We start from the raw sequence: 22,228 nt of genomic DNA, 5'->3' as shown, positions 1-22,228 counted from the left end.
ATTTCCCTTTGAGATTATAGATCAGCAAACATATATGTGGCATGGGCGCAATGAGGAAGGAATTGGGGTCAGGGATAGGTTAAGTGTAATGAAATGAAAAAGAACGATGATGTAATGTGGCTCAGTTCTTAATTAGTTCACTGCTTATGGTGTCTAGAAATGCATTAGGAACATATAGGAGTATATTTATTAACCATCGCTTTTTCAACACAATCCATTTCAATCCTTATCGCAAAGATTAGCATTGAAATATCGTGACTATTTATTAAAATTCTTCACTAGGAACAGCAGTCATGAAAAACTGCTGTACCTGCAAGGATCCCTCTACCGCAATGCTCTCTCCATAGGCTTTAATGGATAACGCAAGCTTCAGCTGGTGTTAGCTATTGGGCACAAGTTACGAAAATCTTTGATTTATGCCCCATAGTTTTGATGAACAATATGTATAAGATGTTGTTCACTTTGTAAAACACAGTAAGTGCAAACCTTTATGAGTAAGTAAGCAGTGTCTATACATCAACAATCACTTAAAGAACTTATAATCAAAATTTTCCACATAACCGGGATTCTGTAGCCTAAATTGCCAATTTAGTTTAGTTCAATAACCACTCAACATTATTGCAAGACTCCACTATTTCATAGCGATTAGAGATGTTTTAACAGTCCAGAATTAGTATTTTAAATCAGCTCAATGTTAATTGCAGCAAAATGTTCAATTTGTCCGGTATTAGTGTTAGGTGTAGTGTTATGACCTTAACGGTGTCGGAAATCTTCACATCCAGTTAGCAAAAACATGCATAGGGGAAAAGGAGAGGAACAAACATAGTGAAGTACCATAAGGCAAATGTATTCAAGTAAGTTGTTAAAATCACATTCACATTTTGTGGAATAAATTAAAAAAAATTGTATGATAACGTCATCTTTATGCCGTTGGTCCAGAACGCATGTGTAGATCTTTTTAGGGTTTTACATGTGGAACATCTTTCCAAATTGATTCTCTGTAGCCATGTTGCCCCCCCCTCCTCACTTAGGGGATGGGTCCCGTTGCCCAGTAAATAGCTAATGATGATGATGATGATGATGAGCACCTTGTGCTTGAATTACATAATCTGTACAGAACACTATCACTATTTTGTTATGTTCTTTCCTTTGAATAAGCAGGCATCGCTGTACACATCAGTGAATTACCCCCAATAAGGAGCCTACACTCTGTACTGCTCCTCCCAGTCGCAGGAAATACAGCATTGTAATGTGAAACTCCTGGGGCTGGGAGGAGCAGGGCAGAGAGTGGAAGCTTCTTATTGGGCGTAATTCACTTATGTGTCCGGCAATGCCTACCTACTGGAAGGAAAAAGAGTAAAGTGATAGGCTAATCAATCAGCCTATCACCTCACAGTCACTACTACTTCTTCATACACACAGACTGTAACATCTCCCAGGTCAGAGTGAACCTCCCTACCTCTACTGTACAGTGTGAGGTGGGATAAAAATCTAAATACCACTCTTCCTATCCTAACATTTTAACACTATAACTGTCATGACTGCAACTGCACCTATGAGCCAACTTCAGAGATCAGTCCTGAAGGTGAATCCTGAGCAAATGAATATTACATAAGCTGGAAGGTAAGTCTTAATTGTTTAGATTAATTGTTACATTTAATAAGAAAAGGGGGATTATGTAGCATCGGAGATACATTCATTTTAAGCTATTTAAATTTATTTGAAGGGCCTAATATTTACTTGTCATTATCAGGGGTGAGATATTAATTTTGAATGGTTTCAATTCATGTGGCATGGCTTAAAATTAGTACTGGGTTTACATACTTGGATTGTTCAATTATTATTAAGGGTTATCATTAATTATGATGGAGTCATGTGTATGGAGCTTGTTAAAATTAAATAAAACATTTTTCTAAGATATTTGTGTGTTATCACCATACTAACGTCAAGTCGCGCCGGCTTTTTCATTCATCGCGACTGCTTGCAGTCGGTAGGCACATCAGTCATCCTGCAGTATCTTTGGGATGGAGCCCTTCGGTGTGAAGAAGTCTGGGTAAGTCTTGTCGGGGTTGTCCGCATCGATATGCTGACTACCACCGACTGAGATGGTGATAACAGAACAAGGATTGTGACTTTACCTGTATCATTGATAAATAGGCTTCCCCATGCTTTGCATGGTAAAGCAATTACTTTTTAGAAATAGAACCCAGAATCTGTGCAGGTAACAGCAGATTATTACCCATACTTACACTGTTGCATGACACCTGAGCAGCTGTAAGAGGTGTCTCTTGTAACTATATAAGGATTGTCCACAGGAGAGGTAACTTCCAATCTGTGTTTATCACTGCTGTCTGTGGATAACTGTATTTAGAGGCTGCACTGTTTATCTGGCAATGTTCTCGAGTTGCACTCCATTTGCAGTACAGCTTGATAAATAGCTTGTATGAATCCTCATATAAGTGTGTATTTGTTGGGAGTGACAACAAATGTCTTTAGCTTGGTTACGGCCTGGCCCCCAAGTCACTTGAGAAACTAACAATGACCTTGTATATATTTTACACTCTTATACAGTCTACCCTCATCTCAAAGCAATGTTGTATGTATGTCTTTGGGCCGTGGGATTTCTCCCCTGTTCCGTACATATTGGTAGGTTAATTGGCTACAATGATCCTGCTATGTGTATGTTTGTGTGGTTATGGGAAGTTAAACAGTTTAACTACAAAAAAAGTTTTTTGCTGCAGTTTTATTACGGTAAGTTTTCTGTTTGCCTCTGTCCCTCTCTATGGCGGATGTTGTCAGGGAGCTCTTCAGAGGCATCTTTTCCCCTCTTACTGCATCCTGTAACATCTTCCCCATTCAGGGTATATTTACATTTGCCTCCACCCGGCATTAGGCTACAAACCCACTTCCAAGGTGCTGACACTTCAGGATAGAAGCTTCTTTCTTATATAAGTGCTCTTAGTTGTTGGGGACACTTAATTGCTTGACTCTCCTCCCTTCTTTATACAATGTCCTCTTGTGGCAGCCACCATGTACACCCCCTTCTGGTGCCTTCTATGTGGTACCCCTGAAGGTGGGGATCTTCCACTGGGCTTATTTAAATAATTGTGGGTTTTCGGCTCATAACACGCACCACCTTGTTAGAACTCCTTCTTACTTCCCGGGTCCAAGCATGCACACTCCCTCTAGTGGCGGAAACCTGAATCTTTTATAGATTCATGCCCCCACATCACTGGTCAGCAGTGAAGCTCCGCATTTTCATGCTACACTGCTTGGCCACATACCCTTATCACACCTCCCTCCTGCAGTGTCCCCCCCTGACCTTGCCTGCTGTCACCTGTGTGCAACACCCTTCAAACACCAGCAGATGTTACCCTGCCATCCAGCCCCTTTTGGACAGAGCTCTTCATGATTTCAACTTCTACTACCAGCCTGTTATATAACATAAAGTTATGTAATTAATTCAGCCCTCAAAACGTAATTATTAATATATAAAAAATAAACCAAAAACAAATAAATATAAATAAAACAATGCGCAATGTGAGCAGCACTTCCACAAATGACATGGCCGGACCTGGGTAAGGGGAATCTTCTGGATGGCACGAGTCATGGCACCCCTGCTGGTATAACATTGGAAGAGGGATGGTTTTATTGTATTTGGTCTCCTAATTCTACATGTACAAGGAGACAATTCTTTTACTTCCCAATTTCACATTTTCAAACACACCACATTTAGGAGTTTACAAGATGCAAAACCTAAACATAGACTAATATATTGTCAATTGGAACACGAGGAAGCAGGCGCAAATTGGCAATTAGCAGCATCACAATTAAGATTCACACCTTTCATCTATATATGACCCCTAAATCTAAACAAGCATTCTTCCATTGACTCACAGTCTGCCCAGTCACAGTGGCGGATCCAGGGGGGGGGCGATCGGGGCGATCGCCCCCCCTAGCAGACACTTGCTGCCGACGGCTGCACAGTATGTGCAGGTCCGTCCAGCCGTGACAGGCAGGGACAGTGTGCTGCCCGGCTGCTCTGATTGTGTTTTAAAACACAATCAGAGCAGCCGGGCAGCACACTGTCCCTGCCTGTCACGGCTGGACGGACCTGCACATAGTATGCAGCCGTCGGCAGCCTAAGATGTTAGAAAGGGGCGGGGCCTAAATCGCCCCCCCCTAAATCGCCCCGGGTACACCAGTTTTCTAGATCCGCCCCTGCCCAGTCATACACTCATTCATGTTTATATAAGGACGATATTTTTTTAATCTCCAAAATGAACATGTAATAAATGCAGCTACAAAGAAAAATCAATATATTTTACAAACGTTTCACATAAAGACAAAAATACGGCAACATCCTATAATACAATGAACTTTTCAGACTGTTGTCCTTTTTTAACCTTGCTAACTATGCAACATTAAACCCCAATTTTAAACACATTCCTTTTAAACTATAGTAAGTATTTACATCTCAACATACAACATACTGCTGTTCTATTTAGCAATGAGGAGGTCAGTTGCCTGCACTATGAGAAAAAAAAATCTCTGGCTAACACTCAATGCCAAATCTAAGAGATATGTGCTAAAAACATTTCACATGACAGTTTATGCATCAACGAACCTCTAATGGTTTGTCTTCTACTATGGCCTCTTTTTTTATAAAATCAACATTGCAAACAGAATTCTTTGTTCTAAACTATGGCAGGAGAATGCCCAACATCTGGAGCTATGTGTTAACTTGAATTTTATCAATTTGTGGTGTGTCAAAAACATTTTAAAAAAATATTTTTGATGCTCAAATTTTGGATGCGTTTGGTGAACAGATGTTAATAGTAAATATCAGTTTGAATACTAATATGAGCCAAAATATTCTTGAAGGTGCATCAGAGCTGTTCAGTGATACTTTATTACCGTATGAATCCTAGCTGGGTGATTAATCTGTATCTTTGTCTAACACCCAGGCTTACTAACACTTAAATCACTTAAACTAACTCACTAAAAAGGACTAATGTGACAGACAAATATGATAAAACAGTTAAAGAACATCTGCCGCCTCTACAAAGCAGACGTGGCCAGTATCTAGGCTGAGCTAATATTCATGAGAATGCAGCCAATCAGTTCACTAGGAAGCAGGGTCTCCTGAATACTGGTCATTGATGTCACAAGTTCCTAGGGGCATATTTAACAAATAAGGATAGTGCACTATTGTGCACTTACCATTAAAAAAACGTCCCTCTGTGTGTCCCGCATATTTAAGAAGGGTGCATCGCAGCAGATATCGGGGATATCTGCTGCTTTGCATTCCTTTTCGTTTTTGGGAGCAGTCACCATACTACAGTATGGTGATTGGTCCCGGCCGCAATCTAACAAGTTCCCCCCAAAAAATTTTTTCGGAAACTTGTCATGATAATGTACGCCTTTCAGCTGGCGTACATTATCATAAAATTAAAAATTTCAGTGCTGTCAGCTCTGCTTCGAAGAGCAGAGCTGGACAGCGCATGTGTGGAGGGATCACATGATCCCTCCCTGTCACTCACCGCTCTGTCTCTGCAACTATAGTTGCAGAGACAGAGCGGAGATGTCTCTGGGCATGCCCAAGGGTTTCACTCGGCTTATGCGCACCGGAGTCAGAAGAGAACCCCGTTCATCACATACTGCTTCGGGAACAAAGAGGCAGTGGTAAGTATGTTTTCCTCTTCACAGGAACAGCAGTTTTTCGGAACTGCTTTTCCTGTGTTGCTTTTTTAATAAACATGAGAAATAGTTCAAACCTTATCAATGCGATAAGGATTGAAAACTATTTTTCATATTTTGCGAGTGTTGATAAATGTGCCCCCTAGTGAGGCTGCTTTATCATACAACAGAACGGTGGTCTACACTAGGTATATGTGACAGGGTTATTTAGGGAACGTTTTGAAACAAAAACAATAACTGAAAAAAGCCTATAGCTGTGAGAGAAGCATTTTTAGTGCACTCTAAACTATTGATGGATCTTGGAATCTAAAGTGTAACAGTTTATAAAACAATAATGTGTACATAAAAAGACAACCAAAATGAGCTCTGTCCAGCCCATTTCTATACGATCAATTTGCATATTCTGTTTAATTACCTTTAATGCTTACTGCCTTTAATTCTTATTGAAATTATGAAAATTCAATGTTTGTGCTTATAACAGACCCAGTGGAGATCCTTATTCAACAATCTTTATCATCAGTTCATCACCAAGAATAATATTTGCTTTTACTTCCTAAAGTTTGTGAAAATACTCATATCTGTTACCAGTTTTTTTTTGTAATAAAACTACTTTCAAGCTAAATCAAATGACTACAAGAACCTCTAAACTAACTTGTGATATTAAAGCACAGTAAGTAATGTATTGTAAACATTCTCCCTAGGGTTCTGGATATTTAATAGTAAGAAATCTTTCCAGAACTGTAATAACATTTATTTTATCTTCAGTGATAACAACCAACTTTCTGTAATACAAAATAGTGGCAGCAATTACAATTCTGATGAAAGGCGTCAAGGTTTATGGAGCACTTAAAACATAATGTCACTCATTATTTTCCCTGCTGAACTCCTACACAGAGTGCCGGCCAATGACATGCAAGAGGAGTTGTATATTCTTACCGGTGAGGTTGCAGGAAGCTGCTTTTTGATGTTGTGATTGGCTTAGAGTATGGCACTGGGATATGATGTCACTTCCCAGTGCCACGTTCACACTCAGCTGGAAGCAGAAGATACTACCGCCCCCGTCATCTCCTCCCACCTACTAAGACGGTAGTGGAGGGAGTGGTACTTGCTTATCGCTCCAAAGGTGGGGTAAATAGGGTGCCCATGGGCTATATTCCTGCCCTGATCCAAGCTACATGTTAATGCTGAGACTCTGCTTATTACAGTGAATGGTGGGATCCAAAGGGAATTATTATTATTGGGAATGGAAAGTCTCTAGTAAATTGATGTTTAAAGTGGAAACATACCTTAATACTCATGTCAAACATACCTACCCACAAGATGACTAACATCAAGCAGAAAGTTTTAAGAAAACAATTTAAAATAAACTATACAGCTGTAAGATAGAATTCATTACATTTAATATGTTTGTTTATATATTGTCTTGTTTTTTTGTAATGTACAATTATGTGCAGGTGCTAGATCTATTTTAATGTATGTTTTTCCTTTCATTTAGTTGGATTGAGTCTTGCTCAACATATAAAAAAAAGTTGTGCTGTTTGATGTTTTCTTGGTGGGTTTACTTGAAAACACCAAATGCATGGCTATGAACAAGGCCTAATTCTTATGTCCTTTGAGCATTATGATGGCCAATGTGACACAAGATAGAGCAGAAGGTGCACATGCCATGAACATAAGAAAACATGATCTGCAACATTGTTGAAGGAATTTTGTATTATTCACTATCTCATAGCGGTAAAAGGCTATAAAAAAGGAATACTTTGGTTTATTACAATTGGCAATACTCATTTCTACATAACAAAATGATGAATGTTTTATACACCAGTCTAACATCCAAGAGAACAACTGTATAATAGAGACAGTCATCAGTACACTGTCTGTCCTTAAATGTAACCACCCACAGCTGCAATTATACAACTTAAGTTCCACTTGACAGCTATAGAACTACAGATCAAGTCACAACATTTAAAGCAGAGGCGTGAGGCTTGGCAGCGGAAGACGTGCCTGGCTGAAATGGCTTTACCTGAGTGCAGGTCAGCAAATCATATGATGTTTATATTTGCTCCTGTATTGCCCTTTTTGGCTGGTTTTACCTCCTTGATTAGTGCATTAAATAATATAATTTGACTAGTCTTATCCATGCCCTTGAACTTAGCCTAGATTAGCTTTGTGGAAAATTCTTACCCATATTGCTTATTTTTTTGTCATATATAAAAGTGCTAAAACATGCGTCTTTTTTATCTTGTGATCTTAAACAAATAAAGGACATCCATACCTTACATATTTAAATACCAGGCTTGCCAAGGAAGTGTCTACTCATTTATACATATGTGGATCATCCTATCTTATGTGCATACACAAAGCCATCTTCATAGCATGCATAATTACCATCTTGCCATGCAACAGCTGATGCAATATGTAAATCCAGGAACGCTGGTATCACATGATCTTGCATGTCATGAATTAATCAATGTGTCTTCATTTACCCCAAATTACCACACATACTTGTGTGCTTACATTTTCTTAAGCTAGCATCATATTGCGTCTCCAAATGTGTCTCTTCCATTCATTTTGATGTAGTAAACATCATTTGTGAATCGTCAAAACGTGTAGAGCTTTAATTTTGCACAAATACGCCAACCTTAAGTTGCATCCGCTGTTCCGGCTTTGGCAAGGCTGAGTGTGCATTCTAATGGGGGCCCTGAGACACAAAACGCTGCGGGGCACAATGTTACTCTCTGCAGTCTTGCATACATGATCTCACCAATGTTACCATAAAAGCAGGTGATGTTGAACTGTGAATTCGATTTTCTCAAACAGTTCATCCAACAAGATGGAATATTTTAACAATATAAATTAAAATTATATCACAAGGAATGGTTTCATATCATCTACAATATAAAACCCCTGTAATAGAAATAATAAAACATGCTTTTAATTTGCAGTAAACTACATACATTGAAATGTCACTTATTAGTCAGTAAAGTTAAATTACTGAAATGGAATAAATCTTTCCATACCTTTGCAGTGCATTTGTGCTGTGGATGATTAATAGAATCCACATAGTGATGCCTCATACAGCGGTCTGGGTCCGATTCTGTGAGGAAAGCACTGCTCTTTTTACTGTCGGCGTTAATTAAAATTCCCACCACTGAGAGTACAGAAATCCATGCTACCAGGACATAGTTTCCCATTGTTCTCTACAATTCTTCTCAGACACAGCAAAATGAGGACCTTGAACTGCAGGACCTAGGAGCACAGTCTGTGTGCTTGTTGCAGAATAATGTCAACTTCTTGCATTATCTTCCCAGTTGCCATTGGTTCTGATGCTTCCTTTGGATGACAAACTGGTAATCCATTGTTGTTTTTGCTATAATGTTAAAGAAAGAATATGCCATCATTATGCACAATAAGTGGAAAATCTACAGAAATAAATGCATATTAAATATAAAATGTCTTAACATGCAAATGAAACTGATTTGCTCTATATCACCATAAAGAAGATCACATCATGTTCCTTTTAGAGGAGAAAGAGTATACAGATTACCTGATTTAGAGTTTAAGACAGGACATAGAGGGGCGCACGCAGGGGGGGGTTCTGGGTCTCCAGAAACCCCTCCCCTCCGCTAAAGAAGTGCCCCTACATAGCGGCACAGTACTATATTGCAGCTGCTGTATAGTACAGTGCTGCCGAAAAAGAGCTTCTGTGCATGGGTACGCAAGCGCAGCAGCTCTCTCGCGTTTTTTATTAAAAAAAATCCTGCGTGCGCCCCTGACATGGGTGATTGTATATAATGGTTCGCACTTGAACTAGCATATAGTTAAAAAAAAGTATTCTAAAAACTCAAATCACAAGTATTCTAAACTCAAAATTCACAAGTGTTCTCCAAAATATTCACCTCATTTTGCATTTGACTGTAAAAAATTGCACATTTTATTAGCAAATTTTGGACTTAAAGTGCTCCCACTATTACCCTAACACCATCGCTCGGCAGAGAGAATTGACTGTCAACATCCCAGCTCTATTCATAGACTATAAAATCCCAAAATTGTGAATTTACCAGTACGGTGCTGAATGACATTCCATAGAACAGCAAAGAAAAAGTGGAACCTAAAGATTGTAACTTCGCACTCCTGTAAAATTACCTGTTCTGTCACAAAACTCAATTCACTCAATGTATTGCCGTTGTTTCACTCATCGCTAATCATGTTAAATGCTTATTTAAATTACAGCCAATTCATTTTAATGCAATCTTAATATAAACAAAGCTAAACAAAACTACAATTGTTTGGAACAAAGAGTCATTATGAACTGCAGAGTAAAGGATATTTGAAAATATATTGCATGTCTACAGGATTGAGGAGCTGTGGAAAACATTAAACTCATACACATCCACTTTAAAACCAAACCCCTTGTAAGGCATATTTATTAATATTTCTTATAATTCCCCCCATATGCTTTGCTAGCCCATAAAATGTTTTTTATTAGCACTTGGCAAAAAATGTATTTGGAATCTGAGAAAACAATATGGGTGTGTGCATATGAATGAAACAATCACTACCAGAAAACATTGGGTCACAGACTAGCCCGGAATGAAAATAAATAATACATGACCCCTGCTCATTGGCACATCCTCACAACTGACATGTTAAAAGGCTATATTCAAATTAGAAACAGATGAATCAAAGGTTTACTTTTATACAAGGAGTAGTATAGGTTTTGAGCATGGATCCAGCCATATATATATATAAATGTGAGTGTAAAAAGTCAAGTACTAAATGGACTACTCACACAGTTTATTAAACTTAGATATAAATGGACTCATGTAGACTTGGATGTATGCCTGTTTGTCTAAAATATGCATTTTGTACTTAGCATGCATACTGCAAATGGAAACGTGTATTATCATGGGTAGATTTTTTGCCTTTTATCCTTGTGACACCCTTCTGCTTGGAGAGGGATAATGGGAGAAAGAAGGGCAAGCTAGTGTAGGTCGAGTACAGTAATGGTGTGTTCATGTAACAGGTACACCTAGACTCAGGTGCATATACACCTGTATCTCTTACTGGTCCTGCAGGGCTGATGCTATGAGATGTGGTGGTGATGATCAGCAGAACAAGCTAGCCGCTTCTGATTAGCTGAGTGCGGATTGTACCCTGTAGCAGATAGTACTTAATTCATTAGCATGGCAGCTACATTATATCATCATCATCATCACCATTTATTTATATAGCGCCACTAATTCCGCTGCGCTGTACAGAGAACTCACTCACTTCAGTCCCTGCCCCATTGGGGCTTGCAGTTTAAATTCCCTAACACACACACACAGACAGAGAGACTAGGGTCAATTATATGAAGTTGTATCCGTCTATTTGCATTACTTAATTGACATTTCTATTTGGAGTGTGGCTGGAAAGATTACCATTTAATATTTAAAGGTGGAAACAACAGAAGTTTCTATTTAATTGAATTTCATTTTTGTGTTTAATCATATTTTATATAGTAAATATGACTTTTGTACTTATTAAGGACAGTCACAATACACTAGTCTTTCCTGTGTATATGCCACCTTGCATTATTATATAGTGTACGAATAGGCTAATGCGATTTTCACATTTATTACTAAAACTATCAAGTCACACTTCTACACTAGAACAACTCTACAATATTCCTAGTGTTTGGGGAACAGAGGTCTCCTGACCATATATACAAATAGGGGGACACAACAGAGTAGTTTAGTAAAGGCATTATGGTAAACCGTAAGGTTATAAGCTGATGTGTTTTTCAAACCTATTTATTTTTAGATACATCAATTTTAACAAATCAATTTCTTACAAACTAGACTTTATTGTGAGAGCTAAATGTACTAGTCATTGTGAGGAGGAGAGTAATAGTTGATTTTTACTAGAGTTGACCTGTAGTGTCATGTTAACATTGAACAGTATATTTTACCTGCATGGTTCATATATAATCATTTACATTTTTAAGAATAATGCTCATTTATTGAGCACAAGTAAAAATAAAGTCAATGTTAATCCCTTGGAACAATTGTCAAATGAACCACTGGTCTATCTCAGTTGATGGGGCACTTGCTGCCATGTAACTTGCACTTCACCTCCGCTTCGGGATCTCCTAAACTGGTAACAGAAAAAACTGGCAACTTTGATTTGTGTTAGTGTTTAACACATATGGTAGCTCAAACAATCTAATTAGATTTAATAAATGGAGACTAAAATCTATAAAACCGTCAGAGAATGAAACCCTTCGTTCTTATGTCTCGATTTCAGAATACTTTGCCTATTCCAGGGTTTCCCAAACCCAGTCCTCAGGGCTCCCTAACAGTGCAGGTTTTCCATATCTCCTTGCTGGAGCACAGGTGTATTCATTACTGACTGACACATTGTTATAGATCCACACGTGGTCCTAATTATGTCACATGTGATCCAGAAAACCTGCACTGTTGGGGAGCCCTGAGGACTGGGTTTGGGAAACCCTGGCCTATTCTCTGCTTACATAATAACAAAAAGACAAGAACCAGGTTTGCCCATCCTTATAATATCCTGTACATTTTCTAATTTACAAACTTCTTGACAAATTTATACATATTTGTTGAGGGCCAACATTTTTTTAATGACGATGTGGTTAGAATTGCACAGCTCTGGGGTTAAGGATTTTATTTCAACCAGGGCCCAATCTGTGTGGAGTTTGTATGTTTTCTGCGTGTTTCCATGGTTTTCCTCCAGATGCTCTACTTTCCTCCCACACTCCAAAGACTTGCTGGACATACTGGTAGTTTGATTGACTTCTGATGAAAAGCAACCCTAGTGTGTGTCTGTGTGGTAGGGAATATAGATTGTAAGCTCCACTGGGGCAGAGACTGAGGTAAATTATTAAATATTCTCTGTAAAGACATGTTAATAACTAAATATGTATATCTAAAATGTATCAAAACGTAAAAATGAAAGCATATGTTGATGTGGTCAATACTGTGTGGTCAATACTGAGTGACATTTTTACTGACCTCCATTTTATACCTGTGAGGCAAAATGTGACAGAAAAAAAACAAAAGATTACCTTGGCCTTAAGTTCACCACACGGAAGAATGAACTGACCATTGTCGTTTCAGCTCTATTCGTAGACTATGAGGTATATTTACTAAACTGCAGGTTTGAAAAAATGGTGTTGCCTATAGCAACCAATCAGATTCTAGCTGTCATTTATTTAGTACATTCTACAAAATGACAGCTAGAATCTGATTGGTTGCTATAGACAACGTCTCCACCTTTTCAAACCCGTCGTTTAGTAAATATACCCCTATATGTTCCATGCAAGGCAAATTTACAAATACAGTGAGAATGGTGAAACAAAAGCGGAACTTGAAGATTGTGTCTCCAAAACTTTGCACCGCTCTAAAATGGTCTGCTCTGCTGTGAAATGGAATTACCATTGTATTTGTTGCAACTTTGCTTATCCCTACTAAATACAAAGTATACATTATATTGTATTATATTGTATTCTTCTAAAGACAGTGCTGATCTCATATCGCCAGAATTCAGAGCTTGTATTGATTAACTCTAATAAGATTTAAATGGCTGTCTATGAGATGGAATTTTTGGCTTTACACCCTTAACTGGGCTGTGCATCAAAAGCAGCATGTTGGCTCCCTCATGAATTTATTTTATGTCAACGCTGCTACTTTTTTCTTTTTCTTTTCCTTTTTTTTTTTTTATCAAACAACAACAACTGATTTGAAGAGTTATGAAATATCTTTAGGAGCAGAAAAATAATTCAAGGAAAATGATAATAATAATATTACGTGTAGTAAGGAGTTTAATCTGCTAAGGTTGAATTAACCTGCACAAATCTTACTCTGTGTAGAACATTAAGGGGTCTATTTAACAATGGGGAAAAAACAGAGCTTTCACCAGATTTAGGGCTTCTCACTACACACCCCTCTGCCCATGAAGACTATATGGCGAAGCTTCCACATGCAAAGCCTTAGTACAAATGGGGTCTTAGTACAAATACTTGCTGTAGGATGTATTGGTGGATGGTTTCACTCTGTGTTCAGAAAGCAATCAGGTGACCAGAAGGATTCACTAACGCTGTTCATCATCATCAGCAGTAGCAGCTATTTACAATCACTGTCATTGACTGTGAGTAGCAGTGCTCTTATAGAGTGCTACAAGGATGTAAAAATTGTGTTTATTACCTTCTGGAAGCAGAAGGGTACGTTTTATGAATTAATAAATAATGATATTTTTATAACAAATCATCATATATTAGGCATATAACAAACTATATTAAGTAATTATACTTCAATTGTATTCTCTCATAAAACAGTATGGGCAAATTCATGTCCAGGACTATATATTAATACAAACAGATTAAAAGCGGCCCTGGAAAGACTTTGCATATATTTGCATATATTAATGTTCCATTTAATATGTATCATGCTTCCTGAGGAAGATGTCTTATTAAAGTAATGGCCGGAACTCTATCACCCCTATATCAGACTCCAATAAATAACCAGTTATTTGGACAGTCCAAATGGGCTTAGAGGGCATAGGTTAAACTGAGAATAGTTCCTTAAGGATCTGATTCAAGTTCGTACATAAATCGGTTTTGTGTGGTGTGTCTTACATGACTTCACATTGCATATGCCCAGAAATCAAACTTACTTATGTGAACACAATTGCATGAAATTCATGTCCGCACGCATCGGACACTTACGACTCCTGACTTACAAGACAGAATAGGGATGGGGTAGATTAATGTAGGCCACGTAAAATAAGGGCATGTTAAAGCAGATGCGGCTAATTCGAAGCCAGTGTCTATCTTGAGTACGCTTGTTTTCTGCCATATCTTTTAGACCTGCTACAGGACAGGTGTAAATGCCGTGGGATAGTGATGACCGACGTGGTATATGCTTTGATTAAATAATTATACATATGCTTCTCAGTAACTATCACAGAACAAGTTTATATATTTAACATGTATTTTCACATACAAATACTAATTATCTAATTATTTCATTTCAAATAATTTATGAAAATAAAAAACATATATAGATATTTTTGTTCATTTTTTAAATTGTTAGCAATTTTCATTTTAATTTATGATCAAAAAGTTAAGTGCGTCTTAATGTGAAATTATTTTACATACACACATGTGTATACCTCATTCTGCTATATGTGTCCACATATGGAAAGTATTCTACATATAGATAGTGTCTACATATGGAAAGAGTCTATTTTCACCCATATTTAAAATCATAACTTATGATTTTGAAATACATTGATTTGGATACGGACAGAACTACGCAAAAGTTGCATATTCTTGTTAAACCTGTAAATAATGGCCAATGTGCATTAGGACTTGAATCAGCTCCTGTATACACGTATACTTGCCTAATTTTTATACTGCTCTTCTGGGAGATCTTGGAGGAGAGGTCCAAGGGGCAAGTGCAGAGGGCATGATGTGCATACTGAGCAATTTGCATAGTCGAGCAGCATGGGGTGAGGTCATTATGATACAATTTGCAGATAATCACTTCACCACGGCTCCATTCCACCTACTTCGCAAGAAGTTTGGCCAGGACCTGGGAGTGTGATCTACACTTCCGGGAGTCCAGGATAACTCCCAGAAATGAATATTCTGGAAGAGTAAGCAAGTATAGTCTTTATGTTTTGGAGTTTCTTAAAACATCTTGTCCCACAAAATTACATATTACATTTGCACTTGGCCACATAATAAGTTGTATTACTCTTAGCCCACATTCGTCAAGGAATTCCCAGTTCCTCCCAGAAGGAGCTATTTTGACTGTCTAAATCATTGTGCAAGCCAACATCTTTTGTTAATAGGACTTTATCAGAGGTTGAGAGTTGCTAAAGTAGAGAGTGTGGGGATGGACCAAAATCACCTTCCATGCAAAATGGTGGAGCTGACTTTGTGCAGAGGAAGATATGACTCGTGTCTCGTGTTTTGTGTTTTGGATTCGGATTTCCGCAATGTTTTGGGTTCGGATTTGTTTCGCAAAACAACTGCCGAAAGGTTTTGGTTCGGATTTAAGGTTTTGGATTCGGATTTTTTTTTGAAAAAAGCATAAAAAGTTCAAAAATCAAGTTTTTGGGATTATTTTCACTCCTACGCTATTATTAACTTCAATAACATTCAATAACAAGCATTTCCACTAATTTACTGTGTATTCTGAACACCTCACAATATAGTTATTAGTCCAAAACGTTGCAACGAGGTATCTTTCTGGACTGCGTGGGGACCACAATATAATAAGAAAACCATCAACTGGTCTTAATCGCACCAAAAAATGTACCTGGACTGCGTAGAGGAGTGGGTCACCACAATATAATTTAAAAACCCTGAACTTGTATGAATTGCACCAATAAATGTATCTGGACTGCGTAGAGGAGTGGGTCACCACAATATAATAAGAAAACCATCAACTGGTCTTAATCGCACCAAAAAATGTACCTGGACTGCGTAGAGGAGTGGGTCACCACAATATAATTTAAAAACCCTGAACTTGTATGATTCGCACCAATAAATGTATCTGGACTGAATAGAGGAGTGGGTCACCACAATATAATTTAAAAACCCTGAACTTGTATGATTTGCACCAATAAATGTATCTTAACTGCGTAGAGGAGTGGTCACCACAATATAATTTGAAAACCCTGAACTTGTATGATTCGCACCAATAAATGTATCTGGACTGCATAGAGGAGTGGTCACCACAATATAATTAATAAAAAACCCTCCACGGGTCTGAATTTCCCAAAAAAATAATTCTGGGCTGTGTAGTGGGGTGGCCCTGGTACTAAATTTGATACCTGGCCCACAATACCTCCTCCAAGTTCCAAGTGTAGTGTTTATAACATATTAACACTACACTAATTCTAGCACGTCAAACCCTCTTGTTTTAAATAATGACAGGGCATTTAACTTTTGATTAAATTTTTGTAATTTGTTGACATTTTGTTTTACTTTTTGAACATGGCATATGACTGTTGAATGGTCACATAATGCCAAAAAAATAGTTGCAAGATGGAATTGTCCTTGGGCCCTCCCACCCACCCTTATGTTGTTGAAATAGGACATGCACACTTTAACAAACCAATCATTTCAGCGACAGGGCCTACCAAACAACTGTGGCTGAAATGATTGGTTTGTTTGGGCCCCCACACCAAAATAACAATTCATCTCTCCCTGTACAAACTAAACACGTTCTACTGAGGAAAGATGTCGTCCTCATCCTCAACCTCTGATTCCTCTCCCCCTACAGTGTGTACTTCCTCCTCCTCACACATTATCAATTCGTCCCCGCTGGACTCCACAACCACAGGTCCCTCTGTACTATCTGGAGGGCAGTGCTGTACTTCATTGAGGAATTGATTATTCATTTTTATAAACATCATTTTTTCAACGTTGTGAGGAAGCAACCTCCTTCGCCGCTCACTGACCAGGTTCCCCGCTGCACTAAAAACTCTTTCCGAGTACACACTGGAGGGTGGACAACTCAGGTAAAATAGAGCCAGTTTGTACAGGAGCTTCCAAACTGCCTTTTTTTCCTGCCAGTAACAATATGGACTGTCTGACATTTCTATTTGGATGGTGTCAGCAAAATAATCCTCCACCATTTTTTCAATTGTGACAGCATCCAATGCAGCGACAGTAAACATGTCTGCAATGGTTGGCAGGTCCTTCAGTCCGGACCAGATGTTATCAGTATCCCCGCCAGCGGCTCTTTTAGGAAAACTGAGCTTTTTCCTCGCAGCCATAGATGTGGAAGAAAATGAGGGTGGAGCTGTTGGCATGTCACGGTCCTCTTCAGAGGACAATCTCCTGACCAGAATGTCTTTGCACCGCTGTAGACTTGTGTCCGCCGGAAACAGAGACACAACATACGCTTTAAACCGAGGATCGAGCACAGTGGCCAGAATGTATTCCTCTGACTTTAAAAGAGTGATCACCCTCGGATCCTGGCAAAGCGTACGAAGGGCTTCATCCACAAGAGCTACATGCTTTGTTGGATCGCAATGCTTTACCAGCTCCTCCCTCCCTTTCTCCAGCTGCTTCTGCAACAGCCTGATCAGGGGAATGACCTGACCCAAGCTGGCAGTGTCGGAACTGACTTCTCTTGTGGCAAGTTCAAACGGCTGGAGAACCTTGCACAACACGGAAATCAGTCTCCACTGCGCTTGACTCAGGCACATCCCCACTCCTTTGCCTATGTCGTAGGTGGCTGTGTAGGCCTGAATGGCATTTTGCTGCTCCTCCATCCTCTGCAGCATATAGAGGGTGGAGTTCCAGCGCGTCACAACCTCTTGTTTGAGGTGATGGCAGGGCAGGTTCATGCTTTTTTGATGTGCCTCTAGTCTGCGGTAGGCACTGGCTGAATGCCGAAAGTGTCCAGCAATTTTGCGCGCCACCGCAAGCATCTCCTGCACACCCCTGTCACTCTTGAGGTAATGCTGCACCACCAAATTAATGGTGTGGGCAAAACATGGGACGTGCTGGAAATTGCCCATATTTAATGCCCGCACAATGTTACTGGCATTGTCTGACACCACAAATCCCCATGAGAGTCTAAGTGGGGTAAGCCACTGGGAGATAATTTCCCTCAGTTTCTCTAATATGTTGTCAGCGTTGTGCCTCTTATTAAAGCCTGTAATACACAATGTTGCCTGCCTTTGCATGAGCAGCCATTTTGTAGATGCTGCTACTGATGCAGCTGTTGCTGTTGCTGCGGAAGGCGATGCATCTACCCAGTGGGCTATCACAGTCATATAGTCCTTCGTTTGACCAGAACCACTTGTCCACATATCCGTGGTTAAGTGGACAGTGGGTACAACCGCATTTTTCAGAGCACTGAGGACACTTGATCGTACTTCTCTGTACATTTTTGGTATCGCCTGCCTGAAGTGGAATCTCGACGGGATTTGGTACCGGGGACACAATACCTCCATCAACCCTCTAAATCCCACTCCACTGATGGCGGACACCGGGCGCACATCTAACACCAACATTGCAGTTACAGCCACAGTAATACGCTTTGCAATAGGGTCACTACTATCGTATTTTGTGGTCATGGCAAACGACTGTTGGACGGTCAATTGTTTTGTGAAAGACTTAGCGGTCTTACGACTTCCCATCTGGGAAGATGACCGACTAACAGCAGCAACAGCAGCAGTGGCAGTAGTAGGCGTACCGCTGCAGGATTCCTCGGATGAATCCCATATTGGAGAGGACTCAGTCTGGCTGCTGACTTAAGCTGCAGGACTCAATCTGATGGAGATCGTGGAGGAAGTTGACGAGGAGGGTGTTGCTGGTGTGTATCCAACTGGACCACGGGATTTAGATGTCCCTGTACCGATGACGGGCCTAGCCCCAGTTCCTGAACTAACCACTGAACTATGAAGGTTATTCAGGTGACGTATAAGGGAGGATGTCCCTAGGTGGGCAAGATCCTTACCCCTGCTTATTTGAGCTTTACATAAGCTACATATGGCCATACATTGGTTTTCCGGATTTGGATAAAAATAACTCCAGACCGAAGAGGTGCATTTTTTGGTCTTCTGACCAGGCATGACGATGGACTTTTTCATCCCATGGACAACAGCTGTTTCCCCCCCTGGTGCCTCATTTACAATAACCACATCACCATCCTCATCATCAAGTTCCTCCACAGCGCCAGCTACATCATCAATAGCCTCCTCCCGAGCCACCTCTTCCCATACAGTGATGGGAAGGTCAGGCTTGACAACCACCAACACCCTTGGACTCGCCTTGGGGATTTGTGATAATTTCTCTTTAGAAGGCAGAGTTGTTTGCTGTTTTGTTGCTGACAGCATAACTCTCTTCAATTTTTTGTAGGGGGGGGGGAGGAGGAGCAGGGCTAAGATCCTTGGGTGAAGATGGACCACTAGTCATGAACACGGGCCAGGGCCTAAGCCGTTCCTTGCCACTACGTGTTGTAAATGGCATATTGCCAACTTTACGTTTCTCCTCAGATGATTTTAAGTTTCTCTTTTTGCTTTTTTTTGAGAACTTGGGCTTTTTGGATTTTACATGCCCTGTACTAGGAGATTGGGCATCGGGCTTGGAAGACGACGTTGATGGCATTTCATCGTCTATGTCATGACTAGTGGCAGCAGCTTCAGCATTAGGAGGAAGTGGGTCTGGATCTTTCCCTACTTTATCCTCCAAATTTTTGGTCTCCATTATATGTAGCACAAGATACTGCAGAATGTGTGAACCTGGTAATATTGCAGACAGTACCAATGGACTTATACTGCAGGATTGGTTTTGCAAATTTGTTGTAATTAATTTTTTTTTTAATTATTTTTTTGTATTTTTTTTTATAACTTTTTTTTAATTTTTTAAACACTTGGGAATAATGGGGAAATAACTATGCCCTTAGAAGCACAGGACACAGGACCACTGGACCACTGGACTGAACAGGACACAGCACAGGACCCAGCAGCACCACTGAACTCAAAATTGACAGAGCACAGCACACAGCACCACTGGACTTTTACTGTTGAATGTGTGAACTTGGTAATATTGCAGTACCAATGGGCTTATACTGCAGGATTGGTTTTGCAAATTTGGTTGTAATTAATTATTTTTTAAATTATTTTTTTGTATTTTTTTTTATAACTTTTTTTTAATTTTTTAAACACTTGGGAATAATGGGGAAATGACTATGCCCTTAGAAGCACAGAGCACAGGACACAGCACCACTGGACTGAACAGGACACAGCACAGGACCCAGCAGCACCACTGAACTCAAAATTGACAGAGCACAGCACACAGCACCACTGGACTGATACTGCAGAACACAGCACAGCACAGCACAGCACAGCACAGCACAGAACTAAACAGCACAGCACAGAACTAAACAGCACAGCACGAGATCTACCAGGACAGAGGACCACCTAACACACCCTCCCTCTACCCTGATCAATGCCGGAGTGAAGATGGTGGCTACTAGCGGGGAATTTATAGGATCCGAGTATCGCGAGATCCGACAGCGGGATTATGACTCAGAGCCTCGGTTTCAAGTTTTCATTTGGCGCCAATACCCGGATCTGTCTCGGATCCGACTCGGATCGGAAGGGTTCGGGTGGGCTCGGATTCACAAAATCCGAGTGCGCTCATCTCTAATTTAAATGCATTGTTTTGGTCCATATTACTGTGGACTGTCTGTAGAATGCAAATTTACAATGTCCATCTACTGTGACAAGATGATCTCATTTAAAGGGATACCTAGACTAGCAACTAATATCTATAACATGGTTAGATACCTCTCTTCGTAGAAGATCAACATTCACAATGTCATCAAAATGTTCACTAAGAATCTCTATTTATTTCAGTTATTATATTGTATATTGATAATACACAGCCAAATACACAAATGTTTGCTATTGTGCCTAGTGGACCTGATTCATTGAGGAACACAAATGATGATACGTACTGTATTTTATGTAAAATTGCTGTGCGCATACTCAGATGCAGAATATGCACCATGGGCGGAACTGGAAGGGGAATGGATGTATGCACGTAGACAATGTACGGTAAGGGCGGGTCAAGATTGAGTGCGCACAACAGCATCAGATTCAAGCTTTGGGCATCTCTAAGGTATGTGTTTTTCTGTTGCATCACTTGCATCAGCTACAGGTCAGGTGTAAGTGGCAATTGATAGTGATGACGGTCGCATACGCATGCTAGAAAATGTGTTTGAAATAAAGAACTACTGTAAAAATGCATTTTATCTACAGTAGACATTATTAACATCCTAATAAATGTATATCATGGAGAGAGAAATAAAATCAATGTTTTTTTTTAATTAGCGACTATAGTATTAACAGGTGACAGTAATTGAGGTTTTTTTCTTTGCATTATGCTGGGACATTATATTCCACATATTGTGTCAGTCTCATTACGGCAAGGGTGATATTATTCAATTTTTTTTTGCAAGCCCTTAAATGCAAGCTTGCTCCAGGCCATGGAAACGGAGTGAAACTGTGGGCGCAGATAAATAGCCATTGCTAGCTATGACATATAAAGACCTACACTATACATACATTTATAAATGAGTAATAAAATAAGCTTGGATATATAGGAAAGCAATAGTGTGCTGTGTGTCACACGAGAAGTATGTTTTGTCTTTGTTTTGGTAACAGTGTTGCCCAAAAATTTAATTTAGATCATAGTTGCCTACTCTCCCGGAATGTCCGGGAGACTCCCGAATTTTTGGGAGTTCTCCCGGACTCCCGAGAGAGCAGGCAAAAATCCCGGATCCAGCTGTCCCCATTGTTGTAGATTGTGGGGGTGGGTTTAAATGCACCATTGTGGCCACGCCCTCTGCTGCGATCCGCTAGAATTGCCTAAGATTGACAGGGGCGGAGCCTAACGGTGCATCACGCGTGACCACGCCCCATCTCGACGAACCCCCTCCCGGATAGCTGACTTCAAAAGTAGGGAAGTATGATGTAGATTACTTTT

The 22,228-nt window shown here is 39.8% G+C and overlaps 1 protein-coding gene across 2 annotated transcripts in view; it reads right to left on the bottom strand.

Moving 5' to 3' along the window:
- Positions 1-22,228, bottom strand: part of NDP (norrin cystine knot growth factor NDP) — a 74,376-nt gene that overhangs the window by 21,905 nt on the left and 30,243 nt on the right. For both annotated transcript variants that reach the window (XM_075198176.1, XM_075198175.1), the window contains one exon: positions 8,721-9,070. In XM_075198176.1, the coding sequence (XP_075054277.1) occupies positions 8,721-8,894 (174 nt within the window). In that variant the 5' untranslated portion in view covers positions 8,895-9,070. The remainder of the gene's footprint in view (positions 1-8,720; positions 9,071-22,228) is intronic.

The sequence above is a fragment of the Mixophyes fleayi genome, chromosome 2 (assembly GCF_038048845.1).
Source record: "Mixophyes fleayi isolate aMixFle1 chromosome 2, aMixFle1.hap1, whole genome shotgun sequence".
NCBI classification, from domain to species: Eukaryota; Metazoa; Chordata; class Amphibia; order Anura; family Limnodynastidae; genus Mixophyes; species Mixophyes fleayi.
This window is presented reverse-complemented; position numbering and strand designations above follow the sequence as displayed.